At 45.1% G+C, this 26,944-nt stretch overlaps 1 protein-coding gene across 1 annotated transcript; it reads left to right on the top strand.

Annotated features, from left to right (window-relative positions):
- Positions 1-994: 994 nt before the first annotated feature.
- On the top strand, positions 995-24,256 carry GTF3C2 (general transcription factor IIIC subunit 2). The gene is made up of 19 exons (XM_060651113.3): positions 995-1,121; positions 10,375-10,645; positions 10,809-11,130; positions 11,723-12,008; positions 14,659-14,753; positions 15,167-15,244; positions 15,366-15,464; positions 16,551-16,778; positions 16,947-17,058; positions 17,259-17,367; positions 18,458-18,483; positions 18,666-18,795; positions 20,928-21,072; positions 21,178-21,339; positions 21,541-21,628; positions 21,879-22,007; positions 22,508-22,657; positions 22,808-22,915; positions 23,211-24,256. The coding sequence occupies exons 2-19, from the start codon at positions 10,399-10,401 to the stop codon at positions 23,427-23,429; spliced, it is 2,733 nt and encodes a 910-aa protein (XP_060507096.1). The 5' UTR covers positions 995-1,121; positions 10,375-10,398; the 3' UTR covers positions 23,430-24,256.
- The last annotated feature ends 2,688 nt before the right edge of the window (positions 24,257-26,944 follow it).

Below are 26,944 nucleotides of genomic sequence, written 5' to 3'. Positions count from 1 at the left end.
AGGTGAGATTTTGGGGGAAGAGAAAGGCTGGTTTACTCCACCTCTTCTGGTCCCTATTTATAAATCTTGAATTCTCTCAGTTGATAGGTGGAGACCTGTGAAGTTTATATGGCTTTAAAGGTCTCAGGAAAAGGCAGAAATTTGTTACCTTTTTTCTTTGTCCACCAGCATCCCACCTCCCCCATTTTTGTTTTTTTTTTAATGTGTATTTCTGAGAGAGAAAGCATGATGGGGGGGAGGTGTTCTGAAGCCAACTCTGCTGACAGCAGAAAGCCTCTTTCGGGCCTTGAACTCACAAACCTGAGATCATGACCTGAGCCGAAGTGCGGCGCTTTACCAGCATCCCACCTCCCGGGGAATGCGGCAAGGCCTATGCCCAACCAAGGCCAAGGTCCAAGCCTGAGGCTGAGGCGAGAGCAGCATCCCCACGCCAGACTTTTCTACTGGCTCCCCTTCCCTGTCCTTTGCCCAGGCCCCCTTAAGGTGTTTTAGTAGGGCCCATCCTTGACTTCACGAGTGGCTGCCCTTCGCGGAGGCCCCAGTCATCCTCTGGCAGGCCGCGGCAGGGATTCCCCATCTCTCAGTCTGTCTTCGTCTGGGACTGCGCCGCGTAGTTACTTTCACTCCAGCCTGGCCCGGCTCGCCACGCGGCAGGCAGCCTTGACCGTTAGGCAGGCTTCCAGTGCTCAGGAACTGCAACCAGGCCTGGGCGCGCCGCACACTCGAGGCTCTAGTACGGGCCCCTTGGGAATCCGCGGGGCGCGACGACCATCACCGCGCAGGCGTCAATCTTCCTTTCTTGACACTGCAATTCCCAGAAGGCCACGCAGCGTCCCCTGCGCGGCTAAAGCCCAGGAGCTTCAACCGCTCCGAAAGGGCGCGGGACTCTCGCCGCACTGCATTGTGGAATACATAGTCTGAGAAAACGTCTTCGGGCACAAAGTCCCCACCAAACTCACGTGTTTACCTTGTGCGCTGGCGGCCGGAGGGGCGGAGGCGGGGGAAGGGGGAGGGGAAGGGGGGGGGACAATAAAGAGTAGCTACCAGATTTCGTCATAAAACCGCGACCAGACAGGCGGCGCCATCTTCGAACTTGGACTTCCGGAAGGACTTTGGTGAGGGTGAGTGTACCGCAGCGGGGTGTGCGGGGGCCCCACGATTCCTCCTCCTCCTCCTTTTCCCATAGCACTAAGATAATGGGAACCAGCTCCCGGCTCCTCTCTTCCCTCTGCACAGCATCGCGATTTCCAGCCCCCGCGCTGCTGCAGAAACCATCACGCTCCCCACCTCCTTCCCTGTAGTGCAACCGGACATCCCTTATCCCTGCTAACCATGGCTCTTGCCTTCTTTCTCGACGCGGTGCGGGTAACACGGCATCCTGTGCTCTGGCCGCGTCGTTGCTAACATTGCATTCCTCGGACTCAGCAAACCTACAGTAGTCCTCGGCCTCAGAAAACTCAGGGCTCGCCCCCAGCCCAGGCTAGGGATGGAAGCTGCCTTCACGCCCATGACTGAGGAAGGGCAGACGGTCACCCCTAGAGTGGTAGCGGGTCATTCTCATTTGGCTGTGTCTCATTTTCCTCGATGAGGCTCTTTTAACCCCGGGGTTGTGCCCCGCGCGCTGCAACCCCATTGGCGCAGCCAAGGGCCAGTTATGTTTCCCTCCTAGTCCTTTTATCCCGCAGCAAGTTGCCTGACTGCTGGCGAAGGCAGAGGTGGCGACTTCAGCCCCACCCTAGTAACTCACTTTGTTAGAGAGGTGTAGTGTTTGGCGAAGCCTCTTCGCCCTAGTGGCATATCGTTACACACACTTCAGCCATTCCTGTGCCTTGGTTACTTTTTGCCATCCCTTCTTATCAAATGTATTGTTTTCTTAGTAGTTTTTAAAAATTGGCTTATTTTTAAAATTTAAGTGCTTTAGTCTGAATCTAAGCAAGAAAGATGAAACCATGGGTTTCATGGACTAGAGTTTTTTATACAAGTTAAAAACACAATCAAAATAAAACTCATTTTTGTATCATTTAAAATAATCTTGCATATACCACCAGCTGTACCATAGGAACACTTTGGTATTAGACCAAACAGTGTGTTTAAAGTAATTCTATAGTTGAGGAACTGTGTTAACTAATCATTTTCCTTGATTAGGGAAATCCTGGCAGCCTTGAAGCAGCATTCCAAACAAGTTGAGGTGCAAATGTAAACTTTTATAAACTCTAGCAAAATTTATTAAACATCCCTTACTTTACTTATGTGTAGAATTTGTATTATAAAATCATAAATGGAAATTAACCACCATACCCTGCTGCTGCCTTCTAGAGAAATGAATTCTTGAAGGGATTTTTGCACCTTGAGAAGGTGGTCATTCAATCAACAAAGTTTAATTATTGCACTTACCATGTACCAGGTTCTGGATTCAGTAGTGAATCAGGCAAGATCCTTATGAAACTTTCAGGGAAGATACATATGGAGTAAGTGAATACCCATACTTCTTATTATCGTAAGAAAATACCACACGGACTAAAGAGCTACATTTAAGATTCAAAACTAGAAAAAGTATTAGAAGAACATAAAATAGGGTATGTTTATATCAGTGGGGTAGGAGATGCCTTTTTAAGACACAAACAAGTCATAAAGGAAAAGTCGTAAAGGAAAAAAATTAACTCAGTAAATATAATTTCAGTTTGGCAAGAAACGTTATAAACAAAGGTTTTTAAAAAAATATTTTATGGGGCACCTGGGTGGCTCAGTTGGTTAAGCGTCCGACTTCGCCCCAGGTCATAATTTAAGGGTTCGTGGGTTTGAGCCCACGTCGGGCTCTGTGCTGGCAGCTCAGAGCCTGGAACCTGTTTTGGATTCTATGTCTCTCTGTCTCCAACCTGCCACCTCTCGTGCTCTCTCTGTCTCTCTCAAAAATAAATAAACATTTTAAAAATATATTTTATTTTTATTTTATTTATTTTATTTTAAGTAGGCTTCACATCCAGTGTGGGGCTTGAACTCACACCCCTGAGATCAAGACTTTCACGCTCCACCAACTGAGCCACCCAGGTGCCCCTAAACGAAGTTTTTTTTAAAAGTAGAGACAAAGTATTTGCAACATAAATAATTCCACAGATCAATAAGGAAAAGATTGCTTTGTACTATAGAAATATGGGCAAATTATAAGTACAGGCAATTCATAAAAAAAAAATAGATGTCCAATATATAAAAAGAAGTTGCTAACCTCAATCATTATCAGGACAATGCAAATAAATACAATAGGGAAGAATTCTTTCATCCATCAGATTGGCAAGGGTGTGGCAAAATGGGTACTGATATATGGTTAGTGGGATTACAAATTGACTTTTGTTTTGGTGAGCTGTTTGCAGTATCTATTAAATTTTGAAATGTGTATATCCTTTAATCCAGTACAATAATTCCACTTCATATCATTATTCTGGAAAATAATTTCTCATTAACGAAGAGATCTGTACTTAGATATTTATTGCAGTATTGTCTGTAATAGTGTTGTGATTCAGTTGTGCATCAAATGGGGAATATCCGAATGAACTATAATTCTATGGAACACTGGATAGTATCTAAGAAGAATGAGATATGTATTTGTGCACTGATGTGGAAATTCTTTAAGACATACATAGAAGTTCTCTTAACTGATACCTATTTAACTAGCTCCCTGTGTTAACTGACAGTCCCCATTTCCTCTGTAAAGCATACAAACTGATGTTCATGGCACACTGCATACCTGAAGCCTATAGGCTTTTCTCCTATAGGCCTGGTCACTGTTCTCACTGGTGGAGTTGAATGCTTGCCAAGAATCATTGTGATGGTCCTCAACATTTTTTATGTCAGTTAATTTGTCATTATATTTATATAATTGTGATATATGTTTAAATTTTAAAGATTTTGAGTATGAAAGAATTACTGTTTCTATTAAAACTAAGTTGTAATGTGGCAGATAAACAGGTGCTTTATTGTTATTCTTTATATTCTACACATATTTACAAGTATTCTACTTCAACTAAAAGTATTATAAAGACAACTCAGAAAAGAAAGGAAACTAAGTTGATCCCTTGGGAAAGGCAAAAGAGGTACATTTGCAAAGAAACAAAGAAGCGTATGGGTGTGGGTGAGACAACTCTAAAAGACTGAGGAAATTTTGTAAAGATCTGAAACTTTATTGCACTTGAATTGCTTCTCAAGAAAAGACAATGTTTCAAGAAAGGAGTGATCAGTAGCATCAGTGCTGCTAAGAGATCAAGTTAAAGGAAACAGAAGTGTCCACTGAATTAGTTGACACAGCAGTTATTGGAGGCTTTAGCTTCAGTGATGAGTTGGAAGGCAAAATCCTAGTCAGAATGAAGCAGGGTAATTAAAACATCACGTGCAGAGAACTCTTGAAAAGTTTGTGAGAGGGAGGAGGAATATGGGTTAAAGGGTAGTTGTATGTGTGTTAAGATGAGAATTATTTGACATTACTTTTTTTAATGTTTATTTTTGAGAGCGAGAGTTCACATGGGCAAGTGGGGTAGGGACAGAGAGAGAGGGAGACTCAGAATCGGAAACAGTCTCCAGGCTCTGAGCTGTCAGCACAGAGCCCAATGTGGGGCTCAAACTCACGAACTGTGAGATCAGGACCTGAGCCAAAGTCAGACACTTAACTAACTGAGCCATCCAGGCATCCCAGTAATTACAGACATTTAAATGCAGTTGGGGAGGCACCTGGCTGTTTCAGTGGGGCATGCGACTCTTGTTTTCAGGGTTGTGAGTTTGAGCCCCATGTTGGGTGTAGAGATTACTTAAAAATAAAATCTTTATAAATAAATGAAGGAAGGAAGCAACCAATTGGACAATAGCCAATGGAAAGGAAAAGGATAAACAATTCCAGTGTCCCTAGGAGGTAGGGTGATGGAACTAGAACACAGGTGGAAGGTTGGGCTTAGAAAGTAGATAAAGGGTTCAGATGGAGAGAGTAGGCTTCTTGACCAGACATTGAAGTATTTCCCACATAGTGACTTTCTGGGTTTTGTTTTGGGAATCAGAGGCAAAATACCTGCTGAGAACCAGGGCATCAGATATTGGGGGAGAGGTAATGTGGGGGCTGACTAGAGAGAATGTGTAAGTGGTAGCACTCGGCACCTTAGATGCACACATGGAAAAGAAGGATGGTTGGTTCATCCAGGGCTTAAATTTTGCCAATTTTGCAGAGCAAAAAGATAAGAAAGGAACTTCACAATATCAACAAGAATCTGATTCAAATAAAGGAATCTAAGCTAGATAGGATGTGGCCAACACAGGGAGAAATTGGAGAGATCAATAGATAGTGACTTGATATGGTTGGAGAATAGATATAGATTGTAGTTGAGCAGTCTGGCTGTAAAGATGGGAGGTTGTGATCAGATAGTGGGATGTCTTTGTGATTTTGGAGGTTAAAAGGTTTTGTGTGATGACAAGGTCCAGTGTGTGACAGCAAGTGAGTAGCAATGGTTTAGCTGAATGTTCTGAGCTTCAAGAACAGTTTGTTTTTTTTTTTTTTTTTAATTTTTTTTTTTCAACGTTTTTTATTTTTATTTTTGGGACAGAGAGAGACAGAGCATGAACGGGGGAGGGGCAGAGAGAGAGGGAGACACAGAATCGGAAACAGGCTCCAGGCTCCGAGCCATCAGCCCAGAGCCTGACGCGGGGCTCGAGCTCACGGACCGCGAGATCGTGACCTGGCTGAAGTCGGACGCTTAACCGACTGCGCCACCCAGGCGCCCCTCAAGAACAGTTTTTACAAGACAGGGAGAACTCTTGGTCTAGAAGTGGCATTGGAGACGAATTGACAAGACGCTGATCCCACTTTCTACTATGGGGTAGGTGGGACATGAGAGAAGGAAAAACCTCCACTGAGAGCCTGGAAAGCTAGAAATTTCACTTCCTGGAATTTTTTTCCATCCAAGATTTTGAATATGATTTAGGTCTTGCCAATTAAATGTGCTCTTGAAGAACTCGAATTTGAACTTCAGTTTAGAGAGGAGAGAGCCAGGCCAGGAGGCAATACGTATTATTGGTTCAGATTGTGGCAGTGGTATGATTCTGGATCTGGGAGCCAGAGAAGGGTCTTTCCTGTTCAGTTAGGTCACTTTCTGATCATTGCAGAGGCAATTCATGGAGCCATCAGCTGTGGCAGGAGCTTCGTGATTTGTGGGTGCCTCCTCGTAATCTGAAGGGCTTTGTGAAGACGCAAAGTGCTGGCCCCATCCCAGAGTTTCTGATTCAATAGGTCTGGGATAGGACTGGAAATCTGCACTCTAACAAATTTCCAAGTGATGTTGATGCTGCCTGGACCACCACAATTTAGGAACCACTGGTGTGAACCATGTAATACCCTATAATAAATTCCTTTTAGCTGAACTGGCTAGAGAGGATTCTGTTTTGTGCAGCTGAAGCAGGACCGATAGAGAGGTCAAATAATCATTTTATTCATGTCTTCCTGTCCTTATCTACTTGATCTGTCAATGGTTAAAAGAAGTAGTTCTTGTATTTCCTGAAGATTTTGCTTTATTTTGATGCTGTCATTTGACGTCTAACAGTTCATGACATTTATCTTTTATATAATTTGAAGTTTTATGACAAAGTATTTCCTCTTTGTCTCATTTAATACTTTCCCCCTGAACTCAACTCTGCTATTACCAAAACTCCTCTATTTTCTTTGTGCTTACATTTACCCTATATATTTTAATGTATCTTTTGACTTACAGCTCTTTGAGTTCCTTTGTATTAGACATCTTTTTTTTTTTTTTTTCCAGAAATTCTAAAAAGATTTTATTATAATTCTGAAAACAATTATCTTAAGAGGTCTTCATAACAAAAAGGCAATAAATCTATTATGGTCACTCTAAAGAGTGTTCCCCTTCACCTTATTATTGAACTGTTAAAATAAAACACCAAAACTGTGCTGTAAGCTCAGTGACCTCTCCATCAGTTAACACGAATGCTTTGTGTTCTGAGGCAAAGTCAAAACTCCAAGTCAACAGAAGATCAAAAAGGTCTTGTGGCGTAAGTAACATATATCATGTAATTTTCAAAGAGGTTGTGACCTGACTCAATTATAAACAAGATATAAAAATGGATTTTTTGCTTTCAAAATATTAGACATCTTTTTTTTTTGTTAAGTTTATTTATTTATTTTGAGAGAGAGAGAGAGAGAGCAAGTGGGGGAGGGACAGAGAGAAAGGAGAGAGAGAGAATCCCAAGCAGTCTTCGCACTGTCAGCGCAGACCCCAGTGCGGGTCTGGAGCTCACAAACTGCAAGAACATGACCTGAGCTGAAATCAAGAGTTGAGTGCTTAACTGACTGAGCCACTCAGGTGGCCCTGTGTTAGACACTCCTTCAAAGCATATAGTTTGGCTTTTTAAAATCAATCCAAATCTTTATTCTTTTTTTTTTTTTAAATGAATGGATTGATTTTTGGTCATTGTTATACGCATCTTTATCTTCTTTGTAGGTTTTTTTTTTTCTTTTCTTTTTTGTGTTTCTTTTATTTTCAATCTCTTATTGTACAGCCTTTAAAACAATTTTTTTTTCTGGTTTCTGTGGTCTGCTGGGTATTTTGGAAGCAACAGAGTATACTGCCTTTAGTTCCGTTAAATATCTAAATGGTATTAATAGCCCTTTACTTCTCCAGTTACCGATCTTAGCAGCAAAAGCAGGATACTTCTTTGTCTTAGTCTACTACAGTCAGAAAATTCTTATTTTTACATTGCAGGGCCTTTCAAAATTTTAAATTAGAGTCTGTTTTATAGTGGTAGTTACCACAGTTGTTTAAACTCAATGTGTCACTGGGTTAAATGCTTACTGCAATCTTTATACCACAGCTTCTCCATGAGAAAGTTGTTGTGTTGCCTGGGTAGCTCAGTTGGTTAAGCATTTGACTCTTGATTTCGGCTCAGGTCATGATCTCACGGTTGGTGAAATTGAGCCCTGCCTCTAAGCATGGAGCCTGCTTGCGATTCTCTGTCCCTCTCTGCCGTTCTCCCCCACTTGTGTTCTCTCTCTCAAATAAATAAACTTAAATAAAAATTTAAAAACCTTAGAAAGTTCTTTGTATTGATTTGTCTTTCATTGGCTGAAGTAGGTCTTCAAGTTGATTTTTTTAAAACTATAATTCCTAGAGACTTGCATATTGAGAATACCATCCTGTTGCGTTTATGTGAATGATGTCTCAGTTAAGTAAAGAATTCTCTTGACCCTCTTTGTGTTTCTTGATCTGCTGGCATCAAATGTTTCCGAGAACTCTGAGGCTGACCTGATGTTTACTTTTCTCTTTGTGGGAGAAATTTAGTATCTTCACTCAAGTATTTCTTGGTCTTGATGATTCTTTATTGACTTTTACTTGCCTTTTACACCTTAAGCTCTTCTGATTGATAGACCAGGGTCTTCATTTATTTCAGGAAAGTATTCTATTTTTTATTTCAGGAAATTTTCTTCTGTTAAGTGGTTTTTTTCCCTTTTCTTTTATTTTCTTTCTTTCTTTTTTTAATACTTCTGTTCGCCTTTCCTTCTCTCTTGTTTAGGAACATCAGTTATTCATGTGTTGACTCCCTCCATCCTCTTTTTCATCTATATCATCTCACTAATCACTTTTATCTCTTTATAGCAGTACAGTTTTCAACATTTTGCTTCTCCCCTGGTTTTCATTTCATTTCATGATGATCTTATCCATTTTACTCAGTTTCTTTCCTTATGACTGCTCAGTCTCCACCTCCCCATTGTCTTCTTTTATCTCTTCTTGGATTCCACAGTATCTTTTTTTTTTTTTTTTAAGTATTATACAGACATTTTTTGTTGCAAATTTTCTTCTGTTTTCTGGAGGCTTTCTTTGAAAGGATACTTTCCATCTTTTTTCATTTGTTTGTGTCTTTTTGATTCTTTCCGTAGTATGTATGCATAGATTTCATGTGGATCCTTTTTATTACTAACTTTGAATGGAGTAGTTCTCTCAGGGCTTGCTATTTACTAAAGAACAGGGTAGATGGATACTCATTGACCTCTATTTATGTTGGCGATATAACACTATGTCTTTAGCACAGTGTTCCTTAGCACCTGAGTTAGAGGATTGGCTATTTCTAATATATTTCTAATATGTTTAGACTGTAGCTTCTTTAAGAGAGACAATTGGGAAGTTTAATTTGTATATTTCCTATGGTCTTTGTATTAACACACTTTTCAGCTGAGGCCAATGAATTATTTATTCTTAAGGCATGTACAGACCTATGGGGGGGTTCCTCCTGGGATTTGAGGTATTTCTCCCTTTTTGTCATAAAAAGGTATGTTATTCTAACCAAAAACTGGGCCCTTGCAGAGTTCTGTGTTGCTCAGCTTTTTGGTTTGGTGGTCAATGCTTTGTTTATCTCTGTCAGTTTACTTTGGTCCATGGTGACACAATTGATTTTCTGAGTTTGAAAAAAATGAAGATTTGTGACAATTATTTAGTTCATTCTTTTTTTTTTTTTTTTTTTTTAAGATTTTATTCTTAAGTAATCTCTACACCCAACATAGGGCTCAAACTCACAACCCCTGAGAGCAAGAGTCACATGCTCTTACCTACTGAGCCAGCCAGGAGCACCTTTAGCCCATTCTTCAATGTGGGAAAGGTCTCTTAATATAGTAGGATGTTCCTTAATTGTCTCATAGCTATCCGCCTCCCCTATTCAGGTGAAAGATTGATGGCAGGCCACTAGATAACTCTTACGTATAAAATAAATTTGTTCCTTAACTGGTATTCACAAACATGGATTAGCTCTGGGCATCCTCCTTCAATGCGGTCTAAATTTTATGTATTTGGCAACTATTCTTTATAGTCTGTTTTAGGAAGTTGTGGCCCTTCCCTGGATTCATAACAGGTGATTTCTTTCTTTCTTTCTTTCTTTCTTTCTTTCTTTCTTTCTTTCTTTTTTTCTTTCAATTTTTTGAGGGGAAAGGGGTGATTTATTTCATTGGGCTTTAGGGAAAGGAGTTGGATAATTGTTCATTCACTGCATTATCCTTACAAGAAAATGTAAGAGCTTTAAATTGGCTAAGCAATATAGTGCTTGGCGCATAGTAAGCATTTAATAAATAAATGGTAACTTTCTTATTATCCGTTCATTGCCAGGTCCACTAGTGTGTAGGTTCCATGAGAGCAGGGCCCTTAGCTGTCTTGCTTATTGTCATACTCCCAATTCCTAGAATAGTGCCTAACACAGAAGATGTTTAGTAATTATTGTTAAATAGTTCCCCTGGGGAAGTGGGAGGCGGTGGGTGGGATGGGAAGAGAAAAGACAGGAAAGTAGAAAAATCTGAGCCAGTGCAAATAGCTTTTGCCTTCTCCTCACGTATATGTCTCTGTGCAGGGACAGCCATTTTAGGGGGTGCTGATGGATACCTGCGGGGTCGGCTGTGTTGCCCTGGGGGAGGCCGGCCCCGTGAGGAACATGACTGTGGTAGACTCTCCTGGACAAGAGGTGCTAAACCAGTTTGATGTCACGGCCTCTTCAGAAATAACCAGTGCTGAGGCTTCCATAGAGATGTCTTTACCTCCACCTTTGCCTGGATTTGAGGATTCTCTTGATGAGAGCAGGCTCCCTCCAGAACAAGAAAGCTTCTCCAGACTTGAACAGCAAGGTATGTATCTTGTCCTTTAATCTTTTAATCTCCCCATGTTTAGCTTCAGATGACAGAGAGCAGGGTGAGCTCACAGGATCTTACCAACCTGGGTATGGTATAATCTCTGCCAAAGAGATTTGAGCTCTGGTCCCGTCTCACAGACCCATATTCTTCTCTACAGATCTTTCTTCAGAGATGTCAAAGGTCTCAAAACCTAGGGCCTCAAAGCCTGGCCGGAAGAGAGGTGGTAGGACACGGAAAGGCCCCAAAAGGCCCCAACAACCTAATCCTCCGTCAGCCCCTCTGGTTCCTGGTCTCTTAGATCAATCCAGCCCTCTATCTGCCCCCATGCCTAAGAAACGAGGTCGAAGGTCCAAGGCAGAGCTGCTACTGCTGAAGTTGTCCAAAGACCTAGATCAGCCAGAGTCTCCACCTCCAAAGAGGCCCCCTGAGGACTTTGAGACCCCTCCTGGGGAACGACCCCGCCGAAGGGCTGCCCAAGTGTAAGGATTGTGGGGCGCAGCTCGGTGGAGGGGGGGTCGGGGTGAAGGGAATCAGGGTGGGACAGATGTTGGAGAGCTGAGAGGCTGTGGTGAGGCGTCAGGTAAGCAGGGGTAACGTCTGGGTTCTGGGGACTTGAGCCATCTTCTAGCTCTTACCGCAGCAACTTTTACCTGTTGCTAAGTTTGTCTGTCTAGGAGGTTGCTTTTTGTGCCTTGTATCCTGTCACCTTTTTCAGTTTCCTCCAGGTCTTCGTTGCAATTTTACCGCCCAGTATATATCAGTCTCTCTGTGTCCTTCCATTCTTCCCTTGGCTCTTACTGATCTCTGTGGTAGAGTGAAAGTGCTTTTGGACTTAGAGTTGGCAGATCTGGGTTCACATTCCACAAACATGATCTGAGTCTTATCTTGGCCAAGTCCATAACTTCCCTGGATCTCTGGGTCTTTATCAAAGGGGAAGGGAAAATTAATAGCTGCTTTGCAGGGGTCCTTGGGAGGATCCAGTGAGATAAGAATCAGCTAAGTATCTGGAAAAGGGGCTCTCAGTTAAGTAAGTGTCTGTGAGTATGGCTCTGACTCTGCTCTGTGCCACAGGGCACTTCTGTACCTTCAGGAACTGGCTGAAGAGCTCTCAACAACCCTGCCTGCTCCAGTGCCCCGTCCCGAGAGCCCCAAAGTGAGCAGCCCTGCCCAACCAAATAAAAGCCAGCCACAGGCAGCCTGTCAAGGTGGAGAAGAAGAGAATAACACTGCACGGGATGAAGACTTTGTTCTCCAGGTTGAGGCTGAAGATGGAAATGAAAGCGAGGCTCCAAGCGAGATCTCATCTGACCCCGAGCCTGCGGTGCCTCGGAGCACCCCACGAGGATCCACTTCCGGGGTAACTGAATGAATAAGAAAGTAGGGAAATAGGAGGATTATTAGGGGGTCTGCAGGGTGCCTAGTAACTGATGGCCAAAATAGGTGAAGGAAGAAAGGGACGCCCTCAAAAACAGGTGGGGCGCGGGGGGGCTGCGGGTGTAAGTATAGGAGATTACTCATTCAGATACCGAGCATCTACTCTGCACTAGGAAACACATGTGACTGCAACAGCATTCTGCCTAAGTCCACAGTGTGATAGGTGCTTCACCGGGACTGAACACAGTGCTTTGGGCGTGTAGAGGAAGGTAGTGAACTACTCAGGCTTCCCAGAGAAGTGACGGTTGGGCTAGGTCTTGAGAGGTGAGTGGCAGTTTGCCAGAGGGATTGTTTTTCCCAGAAATTCCCGGGACAGGACACTAGAGCAGGCAGGGCTATTGAGAGCTCTCAGCAAGTTCCCAAGGGTGCAGAAGTGCCCAGCGGGACCTCGGAGGGTCTAGGGGAGAGCGCTGGGATCAAACTCGGGAGGATGGCCGGACGACCACTGGAGGGAGCCAACACAGGTGTTTGTACGTTTGTTGAATTGTGGTAAAATATACCACATAAAATTTGCCATTTAAAAATGTACGATTGAGTGGTGTTAGCGTGTCCTTGGTGTTGTGCAGCCATCACCACCACCCATTTCCCAAACGTTTTCATCATGACACACAGAAACTCTATACAACAAAGGTTTTTAAGTAGAAATATAATTAGTTAGGACAATAGGTCAGTCAGCAGTGGACAATTAGAAGACAGCTTCAGGTATCCAGGTAGTAATAGGGAGCGTCTGAATCAAGCCATGAAGCAAGCGAAGGTGGGGGACGGATGCAAGAGACGTTTGAGACAGTTAACAGCACTTGGCAGTCACAGGAAAGGAAGGAGTAGGAGTTTCTAACTTAGATGGTGCTTTCTTGTGCTGGACTTCAGGACAGAGGAGCAGTGGGGGTGGGGGAGGGGGGTGGGTGAGCAGTGAGGCGATGAGCTCACTTCCTTTTCTTTTGAAATTTATTTTTTTAAGTTTTCAAAATTTATTTTAAGAGAGAGAGAGAGAAAGAGCGAGCGCGAGTTGGGGGAGGGGCAATGAGAGAGGAGAGAGACAGAATCCTAAGCAGGCTCCACACTGCCAGCACAGAGCCCAACATGGGGCTTGAACCCATGAACTGTGAGATCATGACCTGAGCCAAAACCAAAAGTCGGATGCCCAACCAACTGAGCCACCCAGGCATCCCTTAATTTTTAAATTTTATTTAAATCCAAGTTAGTTAACATATAGTATAATAATGATTTCAGGAGTGGAATTGTGATTCATATTTACATATAACCCCCCATGATGAACTCACTTTCTGACATGTTGAATTGGCCTGTGGGCCATGGGCCATCCTACTAGAGATGTCTGGTAGCCAGTCATGTATGTGGGATCAGTGCCTGCCTTGTCTCAAGTGCAACATTTAAGGGAGTCCCAAACCCTCAGTAATCAAGAAAAGTATTTTGATGCAACATTTTAAAAAATAAAAATTGAGGGGTGCCTGGGTGGCTCAGTCGGTTAAGCGTCCGACTTCAGCTCAGGTCATGATCTCACAGTCTGTGAGTTCAAGCCCCACGTCGGGCTCTGTGCTGACAGCTCAGACCCTGGAGCCTGCTTCGGATTCTGTGTTTCCTTCTCTCTCTCCCCCTCCCCTGCTCATGCTCTGTCTCAAAAATAAATAAGAACATTAAAATAAATTTTTTTTAATAAAAAAAATAAAAAATAAAAATTGATGCAACAGATTTATGATGAAGAAAAATATCAAGGTTTTAAATAAAGACAGGAACTGTATTACTGATTTTTCCTTTTGCTTTACGCTCTGTAATATGGCTTGGGATCACTGTAAAAGTCTAGAATTTGTAGAGAAGCTGAAACTGAGTAAAGCTTACATTTTCTAAGATATAAACTTGATAATCAGGCATAATGATGGAAGTCAAAGCTATGGGCATGGGGTGAGATTACCTGGAGTGTGTGCAGGGAGGGTTGAGGAGAAGACAGAGGGACTCGGGGAAATACATCATCAACTAAACCTGTCAGAGGAGGGAGAGCCTGCAGAGGAATATTAGAGAGGCAGGAAGGAACAAGGAGACACTATCCCATAGGGCGGGAGTTTGAGGAAGCGAATGTGAGTCCTCTGAACCAAATGCCATGGAGACGCTGAGGAAGGTGAACAGAAAATACGTAACAGGTTCCAGGAACCTGGGTGGCTCAGTTGGTTGAATGTCCCAATTCTTGATTTCGGCTCCAGTCACGATCTCACGGTTTGTGGGGTTGGGCTCCGCGCTGATAGCACAGAGCCTGCTTGGGATTTTCTCTCTCTCCCTCTCTCTGTGCCCCTCCCTCGTGTACACTGGTGCATGCTGTCTCTCCCCCCCCCCCCAAAATAAATAAACTTCAAAAAAATAAATAAGAAAATACATAACAGGTTTTGCAGAAGGTGAAGTCCTAGTAATGGTGGAAACATCAATCTTTTAAGACACTGACAGGTCAGAGGCTAGAGAGGAGGTAGTACCAAGAAAAGTAAAAGCTGGGAAAGCTGTCTTCCGGGGACTTTCTCCAGTCTGTAAAGTTCTCTCGCTTATGTTTTTTTTTTCCATTTGATCCTCAGAAACAGAAGCCACACTGCCGGGGAATGGCTCCCAATGGCTTACCAAATCACATCATGGCTCCAGTTTGGAAGTGCCTCCATCTCACCAAGGACCTGTGAGGCTTGAGGAGGGGGCTGGGGATGCGGGGGTGGTGTTGGCGTGCAGAGGACCTTCTAGAAGTGGGGCCATGGGAAAGAGGGAAGGCACTCACAGGGCAGGACACTGAAGACATTCATAACTAAAAGGTACCGCTCTAAAGGCAAGAGCTCCAGAGCCGTGCTGTCTGACATAAGCCACTAGCTGTGTGTGTGGCCATTTAAATGTAATTTCAAATTAATTAAAATGAAATGAAAAGTCTAGTTTCACAGCTGCACTAGCCACATTTCAATAGCCACTTACAGCTAGCGGCTAATGTATCCGTTGGACAGCACACATAATAGATCCCTCCCATCACTGCACACAGGTTACTGGACAGAGCTGCCCAAGAATTTCTCTCCTCCTTCACTAACGCTGCTTCTGTCCCTCCAGCCGAGAACAGAAGCACTCGTACTGGGAGTTTGCAGAGTGGATTCCGTTAGCCTGGAAGTGGCACTTGTTGTCTGAACTGTAAGTTAGACATTCTGAAGCCGAGGAGGGGGTGACACTCCTGGGATCAGAAGAGGGACAGGAAATCCTGGGGTGGGTGAAAGTCTTCCACATTCATGCTCTTTCCTTTGCCTGCCCCCAGTGAGGCGGCGCCCTACCTGCCCCAGCAGGAGAAGTCTCCACTGTTCTCTGTACAGCGTGAAGGACTTCCTGAAGATGGCACACTCTACCGAATAAACAGGTGAAGATTGCATCTCTTTCTGGTTCTAGGAGATAGAAACAGGACAAATGAATGTTGAAAGGGATGACATATTGGCCCTCTTCTTCCCCTGATGCTGTTCCAATTGGTCCCAGGGTGGGAGGCCTTGCTAGACCTGGTCAACCCAGGTAGTTTGCAGTGCTCATCACTGCTGGCCAGACTGAGGGCAGCTACGGAGATGGAAGGTCAAACCCGTTTACAAGGTCACATCTACTCAGATAGACCTGGGCACACTGGCCCTGGAGAGCCCTGTGGTAAACCAGAATGCACAGCCTGTCATCTTTGAAGGTGAACTAGAGCTAGACAAGCTTTGGAAGGAAAGGAGGAAGATACAGATGGTGGCTAAGGACTATTGTCACCTGTAGAATGTTCTTGATATTCTGGCCCTTGCTTAAGCTAGTTCATACCAGCTCCAGGTGGAGCTCCCATTCTGTCCTCATTACCTTTTTTTTTTTTTTTTTTTTATTAAAGGCTTAATTTTTTGGAGCAGTTTTAGGTTCAAAATTGAGAGGAAGTTGCAGAGATCTCCCATATACTCCCCTGCCCCCATACATGCACAGCTGCCCCATTATCAACATCCCCCACCAGAGGGTACATTTGTTACGATGAATGAGCCTACATTGACACATCATCACTCAAAGTCCATAGTGTACGTCAGGGTTCACTCTTGGTGTTGTACATTCTTTGGGTTTGGACAAATGTATAATGACATGTCTCTGTCATGATGGGATCATACAGAGTAGTTTTGCTGCCCTAAAAATCCTATGTGTTCTAGCTACTCATCCTCCCCTCTAATCCCTGGCTATCACTGATCTTTTGACTGTATAGTTTTGCCTTTTCCAAAATGCTACATAGTTGGGTTCATACAGCGTGTAGCCTTTTTCAGGTGGGTTTCTTTCACTTAAACGTGCATTTAAGGTTCCTCCATGCCTTTTCATTGTTTGATAGCTCATTTATTTTTAGTGCCATGTAATATTCCATTGTTTGGATCCTTATCCATTCACCTAATGAAGTCCTTATTACCTTTTATTCATTCCTTTCTTCATCCCATCTTTGACTTTTCTCTAGATTTAGCTCGATCACAGCACACCCAGAGCGCTGGGATGTGTCCTTCTTCACAGGGGGACCCCTCTGGGCTCTGGATTGGTGCCCAGTGCCAGAGGGGGCATCAGCTTCGCAGTATGTGGCCCTCTTCTCCAGCCCTGACATGAATGAGACACACGCACTGAGCCAGCTTCATTCGGGTCCCGGGCTGCTCCAACTCTGGGGCCTCGGGACCTTGCAGCAAGAAAGCTGGTGAGGTGGGGCTGGAATGCTGCTGTGGGAGGGTGGTTGAGGAGAAGGATGGGGCTGGGCAGGGGCGCTGGGGCGCTTGGATTGGGTGGAGATGGGGCAGAGCACAGGCTCTGGCAGCCCTAGGCCCCTTCTCCCTACCCATTCTCCCCATATGCTTTCTCTCCTCAGTCCTGGCAACAGGGCCCACTTTGTCTATGGGATTGCTTGTGACCATGGCTGCATCTGGGACCTCAAGTTCTGCCCCAGTGGAGCATGGGAACTTCCAGGCACCCCTCGGAAGGTACCTCCCTGTTGGTTGTGGTATGCTCTAGGACTCAGAGTCAGAGCAGAGAGGCCCTGCGAGTTCTCAGAGGAGACAGAGAGCGGTGGATGGAGTTTTCCCGGCAACCCCATATCGTTTCCAGGGGCCAAAACCTCAAAAGTTTTCTGAGAGGCTCTGAAGGCAGCAAGCCTCAGCACAGATCTGGTCTCCCCCTCTAGGCTCCTCTTCTGCCCCGATTGGGCCTCTTGGCTCTTGCCTGCTCAGATGGGAAGGTGCTGCTGTTCAGTCTGCCCCATCCAGAGGCTCTGCTGGCTCAACAGCCCCCAGGTGAGTAGTGCAGCAGGCGAGGGGGTGGTGCTGCTGCAGCAGGGTCTGTCCATCTCCCCTGAAGCCCCTCCTGGCCCAGCCTCTAGGACCAAGCCTTACTCGGCATCCTACCCACTCTGACTTCACACCTTTTGTTCTCCACCTGTCTCTTTAGCAGTCTGCAAAAGGGGTACTCTCTCCTGCAGTCTTCTCACTGGGCTCTTTGAGCATACCCCCTTTCTCCCCCTTGCCTGCTGTGTGCTCTCAGGCCCTCCCCTCCTGCTGCCACAGCTTATGTGCTGAGCGGGATCCCCCCTGATCGCCTCTGCCACACTCTTCTCCTTCCCTCAGTCCCATACTCACCTCTCCTTTCTTCACATGTTTATGTGTGCCTCTCCGTGTACACATAAACACCCTCTCTTCATTGGGAAGAGAGGGAGAGAATATAGAGCTGAAGATGAGCAAGAAGAGGAAGGGGTTAGGGAAAGACATCTCCTATTTGTCAAACTTGATTTTCAACTGTCCCGAGTATTTAAAGAAGAGGGCACCCAGTTTTGAGCCCCGAGAAATGCCATACTTGGTGGTTTGGTGGAGGAGGGGGCTGAGGAGGGAATAGGCAGTGAGGAAGTGAAGACAGATGCGTAGACGATTCTTTCAAGTAGGTTGGCCGTGAAGAGGAACACATAGATGAGGGTGGTGGCTGGAGGTGAATAAGGGGTAAAGGAAAGGTTTTGTTTGTGTGTTTGTTTTATTGAGTTAGGAGACTATGGTGCATGTTTACATATGCATATGAGAATGATCCATTAGGGAGAGAAAGCAGATCGCTCAGGAGAAACGAAAGATAACCAGATGAGCAAAGTTCTGGAAAAGGTGAGAGAGTAGGGAGAGAGCAGAGTGGAGCAATTAGTCATTCTGATAGGAGGAAGGACACGCTCACTATAAGGGGGTGGGGGAAGGGGATGGGGCCAGGTAGAGGTAGATTCATCAATGTGCTGGTGGAGAGATGAGCATAAGGGAAGGTCATCGTCAGATTAGGGGTGCTGATGTAAGAGCAAGGCAGATCAGGACTTCAGTCCTCTGTTCTCAGAGCATCGCTCTTCTTCCCTCACAGATGCAGTGAAGCCTGCCATCTATAAGGTGAGTGAGGAATCTGCTACCTTAGCCAAGGCTCCATCTTCTCGAGCCTCCCTTACTGATTCCACAGTGAGTCTCCTTCTGCACTGAAAAACCCCCATCCTGCTGGATTAAACACTGATTTGAGCCTTTGTGGCAAATGGTAGGTATTCCTAACCCTAGGCCCGGCTCTTCTGTCTCTGCAGGTACAATGTGTGGCGACCCTTCAGGTAGGGTCTATGCAAGCTTCGGACCCCTCTGAGTGTGGTCAGTGCCTTAGCCTGGCCTGGATGCCCACCCGGCCCCACCACCACCTGGCTGCTGGCTACTATAATGGTAACAAAACAAAACAAAACATAAGGGGATGTTGCTATTTAAAGTTTATATATGCTTATTGTTTTTTGGTTGTTTCTTTTTTGGTTCAGTGTTGGGCATTATGTTCAAGCAATGTAAAAAAAATACAAAGAAGGAAGAAGAAAGTCACTAGAAATCTTTTCAAAAAACCATAATTAAGAGTCGGTGAACATCATTTCATGGAGTTCTGTATGCGTATATAAAGATAAAAAGATCAGATGGCGAGAGAAAGAATTCTATGACCGTGGGATCATTCTATGTATTTTAAAAATATTTTTTAATGTTTTTTATATTTGAGAGACAAAGAAAGAGAGCACAAGTGGCAGAGGGGCAGAGAGAGGGAGACAGGATCTGAAGTGGACTCCATGCTGACAGCAGAGATCCCAGTGTGGGTCTTGAGCTTATGAACCATGAGATAATGACCTGAGCTGAAGCCGGACGCTTAACCGACTGAGCCACCCAGGCGCCCCCTATATAAGCTGTTTTAAAGATTTTGTTTTTAAGTAATCTCCACACCCAGTGTGGGGCTCAGACTCACAACCCTGAGAGCAAGAGTCGCACACTTTACCCCCTGAGCCAGCCAGGCGCCCCTTTATAAGCTATTTTAAATGAAAATGTATGAAATTTAATTACACTTTAATTTTATAAAAGAAAAAGACTGGAAACTGAAAGATGGGCTAAGCTTCCCATAAATGTTCCTTCACCACAGAGACATCCATTCCTTCGGATCTTCTTGAGGTTAAAAAGAGGGGGAAAGAATGATAAAGAGCAGTCCAGTAGTTGGAGTTATCAGGTGACAATTTCATGGTCAGACCTCATCAGTAGCCTCAGCCTACAGAGGTCAGGAAATTAGCACTCTCACGCTTCTTGCTGGCCCTCTCAGTCTTCTCAGTGTTTCTTTTGGTACTGTGATTTTTCATCATTTGCATGCTGTCATTGTTGATGCTGTTTTGCTGTCTTGATTCCCAGTTATTTAACCTTAATTCTGTATTGAAATGATCATGTGTGTCCACCGTCCGTTCACCTCAGGCTGCCGTTGTTGCCAAATTACTGATACGGCTCAGCTGGAGTTCACGGCCAATGAGCTTTTTCTTTTTTTTTAAATTTTTTTTTTTAACGTTTATTTATTTTTGAGACAGGGAGAGACAGAGCATGAACAGGGGAGGGGCAGAGAGAGAGGGAGACACAGAATCTGAAACAGGCTCCAGGCTCTGAGCTGTCAGCACAGAGCCCGACACAGGGCTCGAACTCACGGATCGTAAGATCATGACCTGAGCCGAAGCCGGACGCTTAACCGAGCCACCCAGGTGCCCCTGCCAATGAGCTTTTTCAAAAAAGGCTCAGAGGTGCTACGTTTCCTGAGTTTTTAGCTACAAATATTTTCCCCAGCTTTTGTTGATTAAATTCTTACTGTTCCTTAATTTCTTTTCTTTTTATCAGAGTTCTACTTTTGATTACCTCCTCCTCCGCCAGCCCGGTCAGGGGCAGCTTTTTGGGTCAGCAGAGTTCGTTTCTGTTTCTTCGTTTGTTTTCTGTTTCTCCACATCTTGTTGCTTTTGGCTCCTTGCCTGTTCTCTTTGTCTTAGAGCAGAGTTGGCAGACATTCTCTAAAGGTCCAGATAGTGAATATTTTATGTCTTGTGGGCTGTTTGACCATTGTTGGAACTGCTCAACTCTGCCATTGAAAACTGAAGGCAGCCATACATGAGGTAAACGAATGGGTGTGACCATGTTCCAGTCAGACTTTATTTACCAAAGCAGGCAGCAGGCTGTATTTGGCCCAAGGGCTGTAGTTCGTCAACCCTTGTCCTAGAGGGTTTATGCCTTTTAAAAAGCCTTTTGCTTTTATTTAGTAGGGAGTCCAGGCTACTGGTGTATTCAGTCCAGCTGTCAACTGCAAGTGCCACACTAAGCTATTATTTTTTTGTTGATGAGAGTTGGAGCTAAAATATCACGGAGGGAATGTTGCCTAGATCATCATGATCCACATATCCTTTCATAAGGGGGTCACATCTGAGGGTAAAAGGCAAAGGTCCTAGGAACCCAGAGGAAAACATTAGAGCAAAGAAGGGAGAACTTGCCTTTATTACCTACACATTCTATCCCTACCTCAGGCATGGTGGTTTTCTGGAACCTTCCCACCAGCTCACCCCTGCAGCGGATACGGCTCTCTGACGGCTCCTTGAAACTCTACCCTTTCCAGTGTTTCCTAGCCCATGACCAGGCTGTGCGTGCCCTTCAGTGGTGCAAAGCTAACAGGTACGGGACAGGAGAGCTGTGGTGTGGGAGGTGAAGCCTGGGCAGGCTGATGCTCCCAGCCTTGCTCAGATTTGATCTGCTCCCTTTTCTCCCCTCTTTCCACAGTCATTTCCTCGTCTCTGCGGGAAGTGACCGCAAAATCAAATTCTGGGACCTTCGACGACCTTATGAACCCATAAACTCTATCAAGCGCTTCTTGAGTACAGAGCTGGCCTGGCTGCTCCCCTACAATGGTGTCACTGTGGCTCAGGACAACTGCTATGCCTCGTACGGCAGGATACACATAGGGGCTCTGGGACAGGCCCTAAGGGTTGGGGTGCAAAGTGTGCCAGGTTGTTGTGGGGAGAGGGGAGTTCAGAGTTGGGCACTGAAGGAAACACTGAGGTAGTCTGCATTCTGGAAGGAACTGGGGAAGGGAAATTAATCCAATCTTGGAAAAAGGAAAGTGTTTTTTTCTTCCTCTTACAGTTATGGACTCTGTGGAATTCATTATATTGATGCTGGTTACCTTGGTTTCAAGGCCTATTTCACTGCTCCTCGAAAAGGCACTGTCTGGGTGAGCCCCCGTCTTCATTACACAGGAAAACGATTACTTTACTCACCTGCTGGTGGTCAGGAAGAGGCAGTAGTTTTGGACAGAAAAAGAGAGATGTATGGTAACTGTATCATCAGGGATAAGGGTTATGCATAAGCTCATTTGTATGTGTGTGTGTGCCCACCTCAGACTGTGTGCAGTTGTTACCAGTTCACAGGATTGAAACAATGAGTGAATGAATGAATGAAAGACATCTGTCTCTTCTTATTAGAGTCTTTCAGGATCCGACTGGCTTGGGACAATAGCCGCGGGAGATATATCCGGGGAGCTCATTGCAGCTATATTGCCAGATATGGCACTGAACCCAATAAATGTCAAGCGACCTGTAGAGCGAAGATTCGTACGTATATGAATATTTAATGGCAGCACCATCTGTTGGGTCCTAATCCACGTGATCTCCTAAATTAGAACTATAAATTAACAATAGGGTACAAATTTGTATGAGGTCTCCCAGACCTGAAATTGTCTCTGGAAGTCTTTTTTAATGTTTATTTTTGAGAGGCGGGGGGAGGGGGAGGGAGAGACACAGAATCTGAAGCAGACTCCAATCTCTGAGCTGTCAGCACAGAGCCTGACGCGGGGCTCGAACTCACAAGCCGTGAGATCATGACCTGAGCTGAAGTCAGATGCTTAACCGACTCAGCCACCCAGGTGCCTGGTCCCTGGAAATCTCAGCACAGAGTTGTACACAATCTTCTCTACCTTAGTGCATCTGAGCATATGTTCAAACATACTACCTTCTTCCATCTTTTAAGTCTCTCCTACCCAAAATCAATTTTCTCTTTTACTTTTATTCCGTCTTCAGTATTATGGAACCTAATGTCAGGGTCTCCTTTCTAGCCTATATATAAAGCAGATCTGATGCCATATCAGGACAGCCCTGAAGGTCGAGACCGTTCTGCTTCATCGGAGGCCCCCAACCCTCCCAAGGCTCGAACTTACGCTGAAACTGTCAGCCATCACTACTTGCTGTTTCAAGACACAGATTTGGTAAATTGAGGCCGAGAGAATGAGTGTGGCATTTGAAAAAGTAGAAAATGTTAGTCCTGGTATAGTAGGGCTTTCTAAGGAGTTGTAGCCCAAAGATGCGAGACTAAGAAGCCCCTGGCTTTCTCTCTCTTGTTGTACTCCCCTCCCCAGGGTTCCTTCCACGATCTGCTCCACAGAGAGCCAATGCTGCGCATGCAGGAAGGAGAGGGGCATTCGCAGCTCTGCCTGGACAGGCTGCAGCTGGAGGCTATCCACAAGGTAAAAGCCTGGTCTCATCTCCACATTTCTTCACTCTCGTTTCCTCCCAACTCTGGACATATGATCAGTGAAATGGGCAATGAACACATAACAGAGACAGCTGAGAAGGGAAAACAGCTCTGGCGACCTCATTCTGCAAAGCATGATAGACATTCCTCATTTCTACCTCTCTCACCCCATCGTGGTCTTATCCTTTCAGATTGTGGCCCTTTTTTTTTTCCTCCTGTTACAGCTACGACTCACCCTAAAGCACCAACTGTGAGCATCTCTCTTTTGTTTTCTGTTCTCTGCACAGGTCCGCTTCAGCCCAAACCTGGATTCCTATGGATGGCTGGTATCTGGGGGACAGTCAGGGCTGGTTCGGATCCATTTTGTCCGTGGACTCACCTCACCACTGGGCCACCGTATGCAGCTTGAAAGCCGAGCCCACTTCACTGCTATGTTCCAGCCGTCCTCCCCTATCAAAGGGCCCGGCTTCCCTCCAACTAGCCATCGCCTTCTGCCCAGTCCCTAGTCGTGGTCCACACAGGACCTTTGGAATGAAATCTGCCAGGAACAAATGGCCCCCAACCACAGGGCCATAGGAACTGGGGTCTTCCTGGATAGTGACGCTGCCAGACCTGGACCTTTAGACCTGCCTTGCCAGGACTCCTTAGATACCTCTCCTTCCACAGACTCTGTCATCACAGGCCCCTGCGGGCAGGGGGGCTCTCCCTCCACAAACTCTCAAGGCTCCTCCACCTAAAACTATGGCTCATGAGAAACACTCAGGCCTGACCTAGGCTTGGGAGTCAAATTGCTCATATTGAGCATATTGTGAAGTGGGTAAAGCTGAGTAAAGGTACTGGGTGTTTTTGAGACCACACGTGAGTGGGTGTTTGGAGAACTGGAAAGGGTATCTGTATGAAGGCTCCTGTCTGACTATATTCCAGGATCCAGTATTACTGCCTTCTCAACTTCCTCTTCAAAGTAACCAACACACAGGCCCATGAGGGGTGACAGTAATTTATTGGATTGAAGCGGCTTATAGTACTTCTTTAACTGAGGAACACCACAAACGCCCTACCAGTAGAACAGTGGCTCAGATCTTACTTGCTCCCGCTTATGAAATATTCCCAATCACTGGTCGTCTGACCTTACTCAAACACTCCTAGGCAGTCATGTTTTAAAAAAAATCTTCCTTTATATCAAGTCAAAGAGTATACTTCTATACATTTCACCATGATTATTAGGAAATCTAGTCATTCTTCCCTGTGATTGCCCTTTTAAATATTTAAAAATAGCTATCATGTGTTTCCCAAGTCTTTTCTTCTCTAGATTAAATATCTTCAGTTACTTTAACCATTCTTTACACGTCATCATTTTTGGTCCTTCATGATCCTGGCACATCATTGAGTTATTAAACATGTGTAGCTGCTTTATTTCAGCTCTCCAGATAGGAGGTGTTTAGAACCCAAATACAGTAATGTGTTGTTGTATCTCCTCTTGTTAGAGTCCTCTTGTGGGATGCTGCAGACTCCTAGGGACTGCAGTACCACCTCCTAAGCAGAGAGAGACCCCAGCAATGAGAAATAGGCAAACCACAGTCTTGGAATGTATAAGAGTACAATCAAGTTTGGGGTGGAGGGGAGGGAGGAGTCAGATGACCTCGGAAGATAGAAAGAAGTACACAGCCAGCTCCAACTGAAGGGAGTGGAGATTAGTCTACCACCTACCTGAAACAAAACCCTCTGGCACTGTAGACTGGTTGGCCAAATATCTGAATAGCTTTCTGCCTCTTGGATTTGGGAATTTATCGTATGTCAAGAAGAAGAAAGGAATCAAGCAGTTCCAATTTCCTTCCTGTACAGAAGAGGAAACAAGCTGGAGGCAACCAGACTATTAGCAGCAGAGGGACCACAACCCATGTCGGTGCAAAGGAGTCCAGTCTTCTACCGTCCCACTGTGGTCAGGCTCTGGTTGTGCCACTTTTGTTTTTGAGCTGACAGGGAAATGCCTTCCATTGCAGAGAAGCTTTGTTCATTCTACACAGCAGCCCCTTAACACTGCCTCATGGGATTCCACTTTCAGTGGCAGAAAAGATGGGACCTGGGGACCCTAGCTGTTGAGGCTAGAGGTCAGTGCTGGCAGCCTTGCTCCTCCTGTGGACTCTAGCCTTGGTCTCCACCTCCAAAAGAAAATCAGGAGGTTGCTTTCAGCCCTTGCTGTCTTTCTCCACCATAAACCCTCTTCTCCCCAGGCTGTTCCACTTCAACCTTCCCTCCCAATGTGTACACTTTATACTATCCATGGATGCCTGTGCTTTTCTTTCTTTGTGCCTTTGCTCACACTTCCCTGCTCCAGGAGCATCCTTTTTCATCATCTCCACAAAAACCCTGTTCATCCTTCAAGGTCCCAATGCAAATCTCACCTTTCATCAAGGAGTTTCATAGATTTCTCTAGTAAATATTCTCCCTCCCATGTGTTCTCAAGAGGAAAGGAAGAAAAAAGGATAAACAAGTGTTTATTAAGCACTTGGTCTATTTCAGGTATTTTGCATGTTACCTAATCATATGAGGTAGGTACTGCCCCATTGCTATTATTGAGAGTTTAAGCAGTCTGAATAAGGTCAGTTTACTAAGTAGTGATGCTGGGATTTGAATGTAGACAGCCTGACTTCAGAGGACAATTGTTTCCAACCTACCTCATTTGGTCTATTATATTTACCAGTGTAAATTCACTCTAGCACAGTGTTTTGTATATAGGAGCCTTTAGTTAAATATTTGTGACACCCAATTATCTTGCTTCCTCATTGTGTTTCTCCAGTAGCTGTGACAGGATTCTCCCTGCCTTAATCATATAGGAATTGAGTAAACAGGCTAGAGCTAGCCAGATAGCCTGAAAGAGTCCCGTATGGCTGCTCCCTGAAGTGTGGGCTCCCTGGATATAGTTAAAGGCTGCCAGCCTGACAAATGTACTGCCAGGGACCTGGTCATAGTTTCCACCACCCTAGAAAGGATGTTTCACTACATTCACAAATTTTTAGAATGTTAGAGCTGGAAAGGGATTAAGAAATCCCCGAATCTATTGATTTCCAAACACTTTTAGTTGTGGGCCCCTTTGTTTAAAAATGGCTTTTCCTAGAAATACATTTTAAAAGCTGAGGTAAAGAAGAACCTGTGGTGATATCCCCCAAAACGTCTCCTTATAAACCCCTAAAACTGAAGGGTTTGAAAAACAGTTCAACAGATGAGGAATCTTAAATTCTAGTACTGACCAAGGCTGCAGAGACCACTAGTTATGGAACCAGTAAAGACCTTCTGAGGTTCTGGAATCCTGTGCTTTCCAGGGAGGAGTCCTCTTTACGCAGCATTTCTTTTTCTTTTTCTTTTTTTTAATGTTTATTTTTTATTTTTGAGAGAGAGAGTGTAGGTGGGAGAGGGGCAGAGAGAAAGGGGACAGATGATCCGCAGAGAGCTTCGCGCTGACAGCAGAGATCCCCATGCAGGGCTGGAACTCACCAACCACTCACCAACCGTGAGATCACAACCTGACCAGAATGACTAAGCCACCCAGGTGCCCCTGCGCAGCATTTCTAAAGGCCCGTCGTGGACAAAGACTGAACTAGGTGCTAAGAGGATGGCAAATACAAACAAGACGCAGTTTCACCTATTCAGGAGCTCACAATCAAGGCGAGTGAAGAACCCAAGGACAATGAAAAAATAACAGGCACTTAACTATGTTTCCAAACTGATGCCCGAGATTGAGCAAGGCGTCAGCACCTTGGCCAGTTCCGGGGCGCGGGAGCAGTGAGGGTCTACCCAGGTTGAGAAGCCCGGGCCACGGGAGAGGGGTCAGGAGGAGGCAGGGGTCAGGTGGGAAGCATGGCAGGAGGGGCCCTCACCGAGACCGGGCGCACACTTGGAAAAAGATTTGTTCACAGACTGAGAGCTGAGCCGTTCTCCACGGGTGTTTGTGGCTCAGTCCACTCCCACTCCAGCCCTGGGAGCCTGGTTAAGCTTGGAGGCCAGCCGGGCGGAAGGGCGGGGC

Source organism: Panthera onca, chromosome A3, assembly GCF_046562875.1.
Source record: "Panthera onca isolate mPanOnc1 chromosome A3, mPanOnc1 haplotype 2, whole genome shotgun sequence".
Lineage (NCBI taxonomy): Eukaryota > Metazoa > Chordata > Mammalia > Carnivora > Felidae > Panthera > Panthera onca.
Note: the sequence above shows the minus strand (reverse complement) of the source record. Positions and strands in the feature narration are given on the sequence as shown.

What these genes read in the sequence shown, in the direction of transcription:
- GTF3C2 (XM_060651113.3), top strand. Translation starts at nt 10,399, where the DNA reads ATGGATACCTGCGGGGTCGGCTGTGTTGCCCTGGGGGAGGCCGGCCCC. An exon ending in TTCCAGGCACCCCTCGGAAG is followed by an intron (nt 17,059 to 17,258) that starts GTACCTCCCTGT and finishes CTCCCCCTCTAG; the next exon opens with GCTCCTCTTCTGCCCCGATT. An exon ending in TGTTTCAAGACACAGATTTG is followed by an intron (nt 22,658 to 22,807) that starts GTAAATTGAGGC and finishes TCCCCTCCCCAG; the next exon opens with GGTTCCTTCCACGATCTGCT.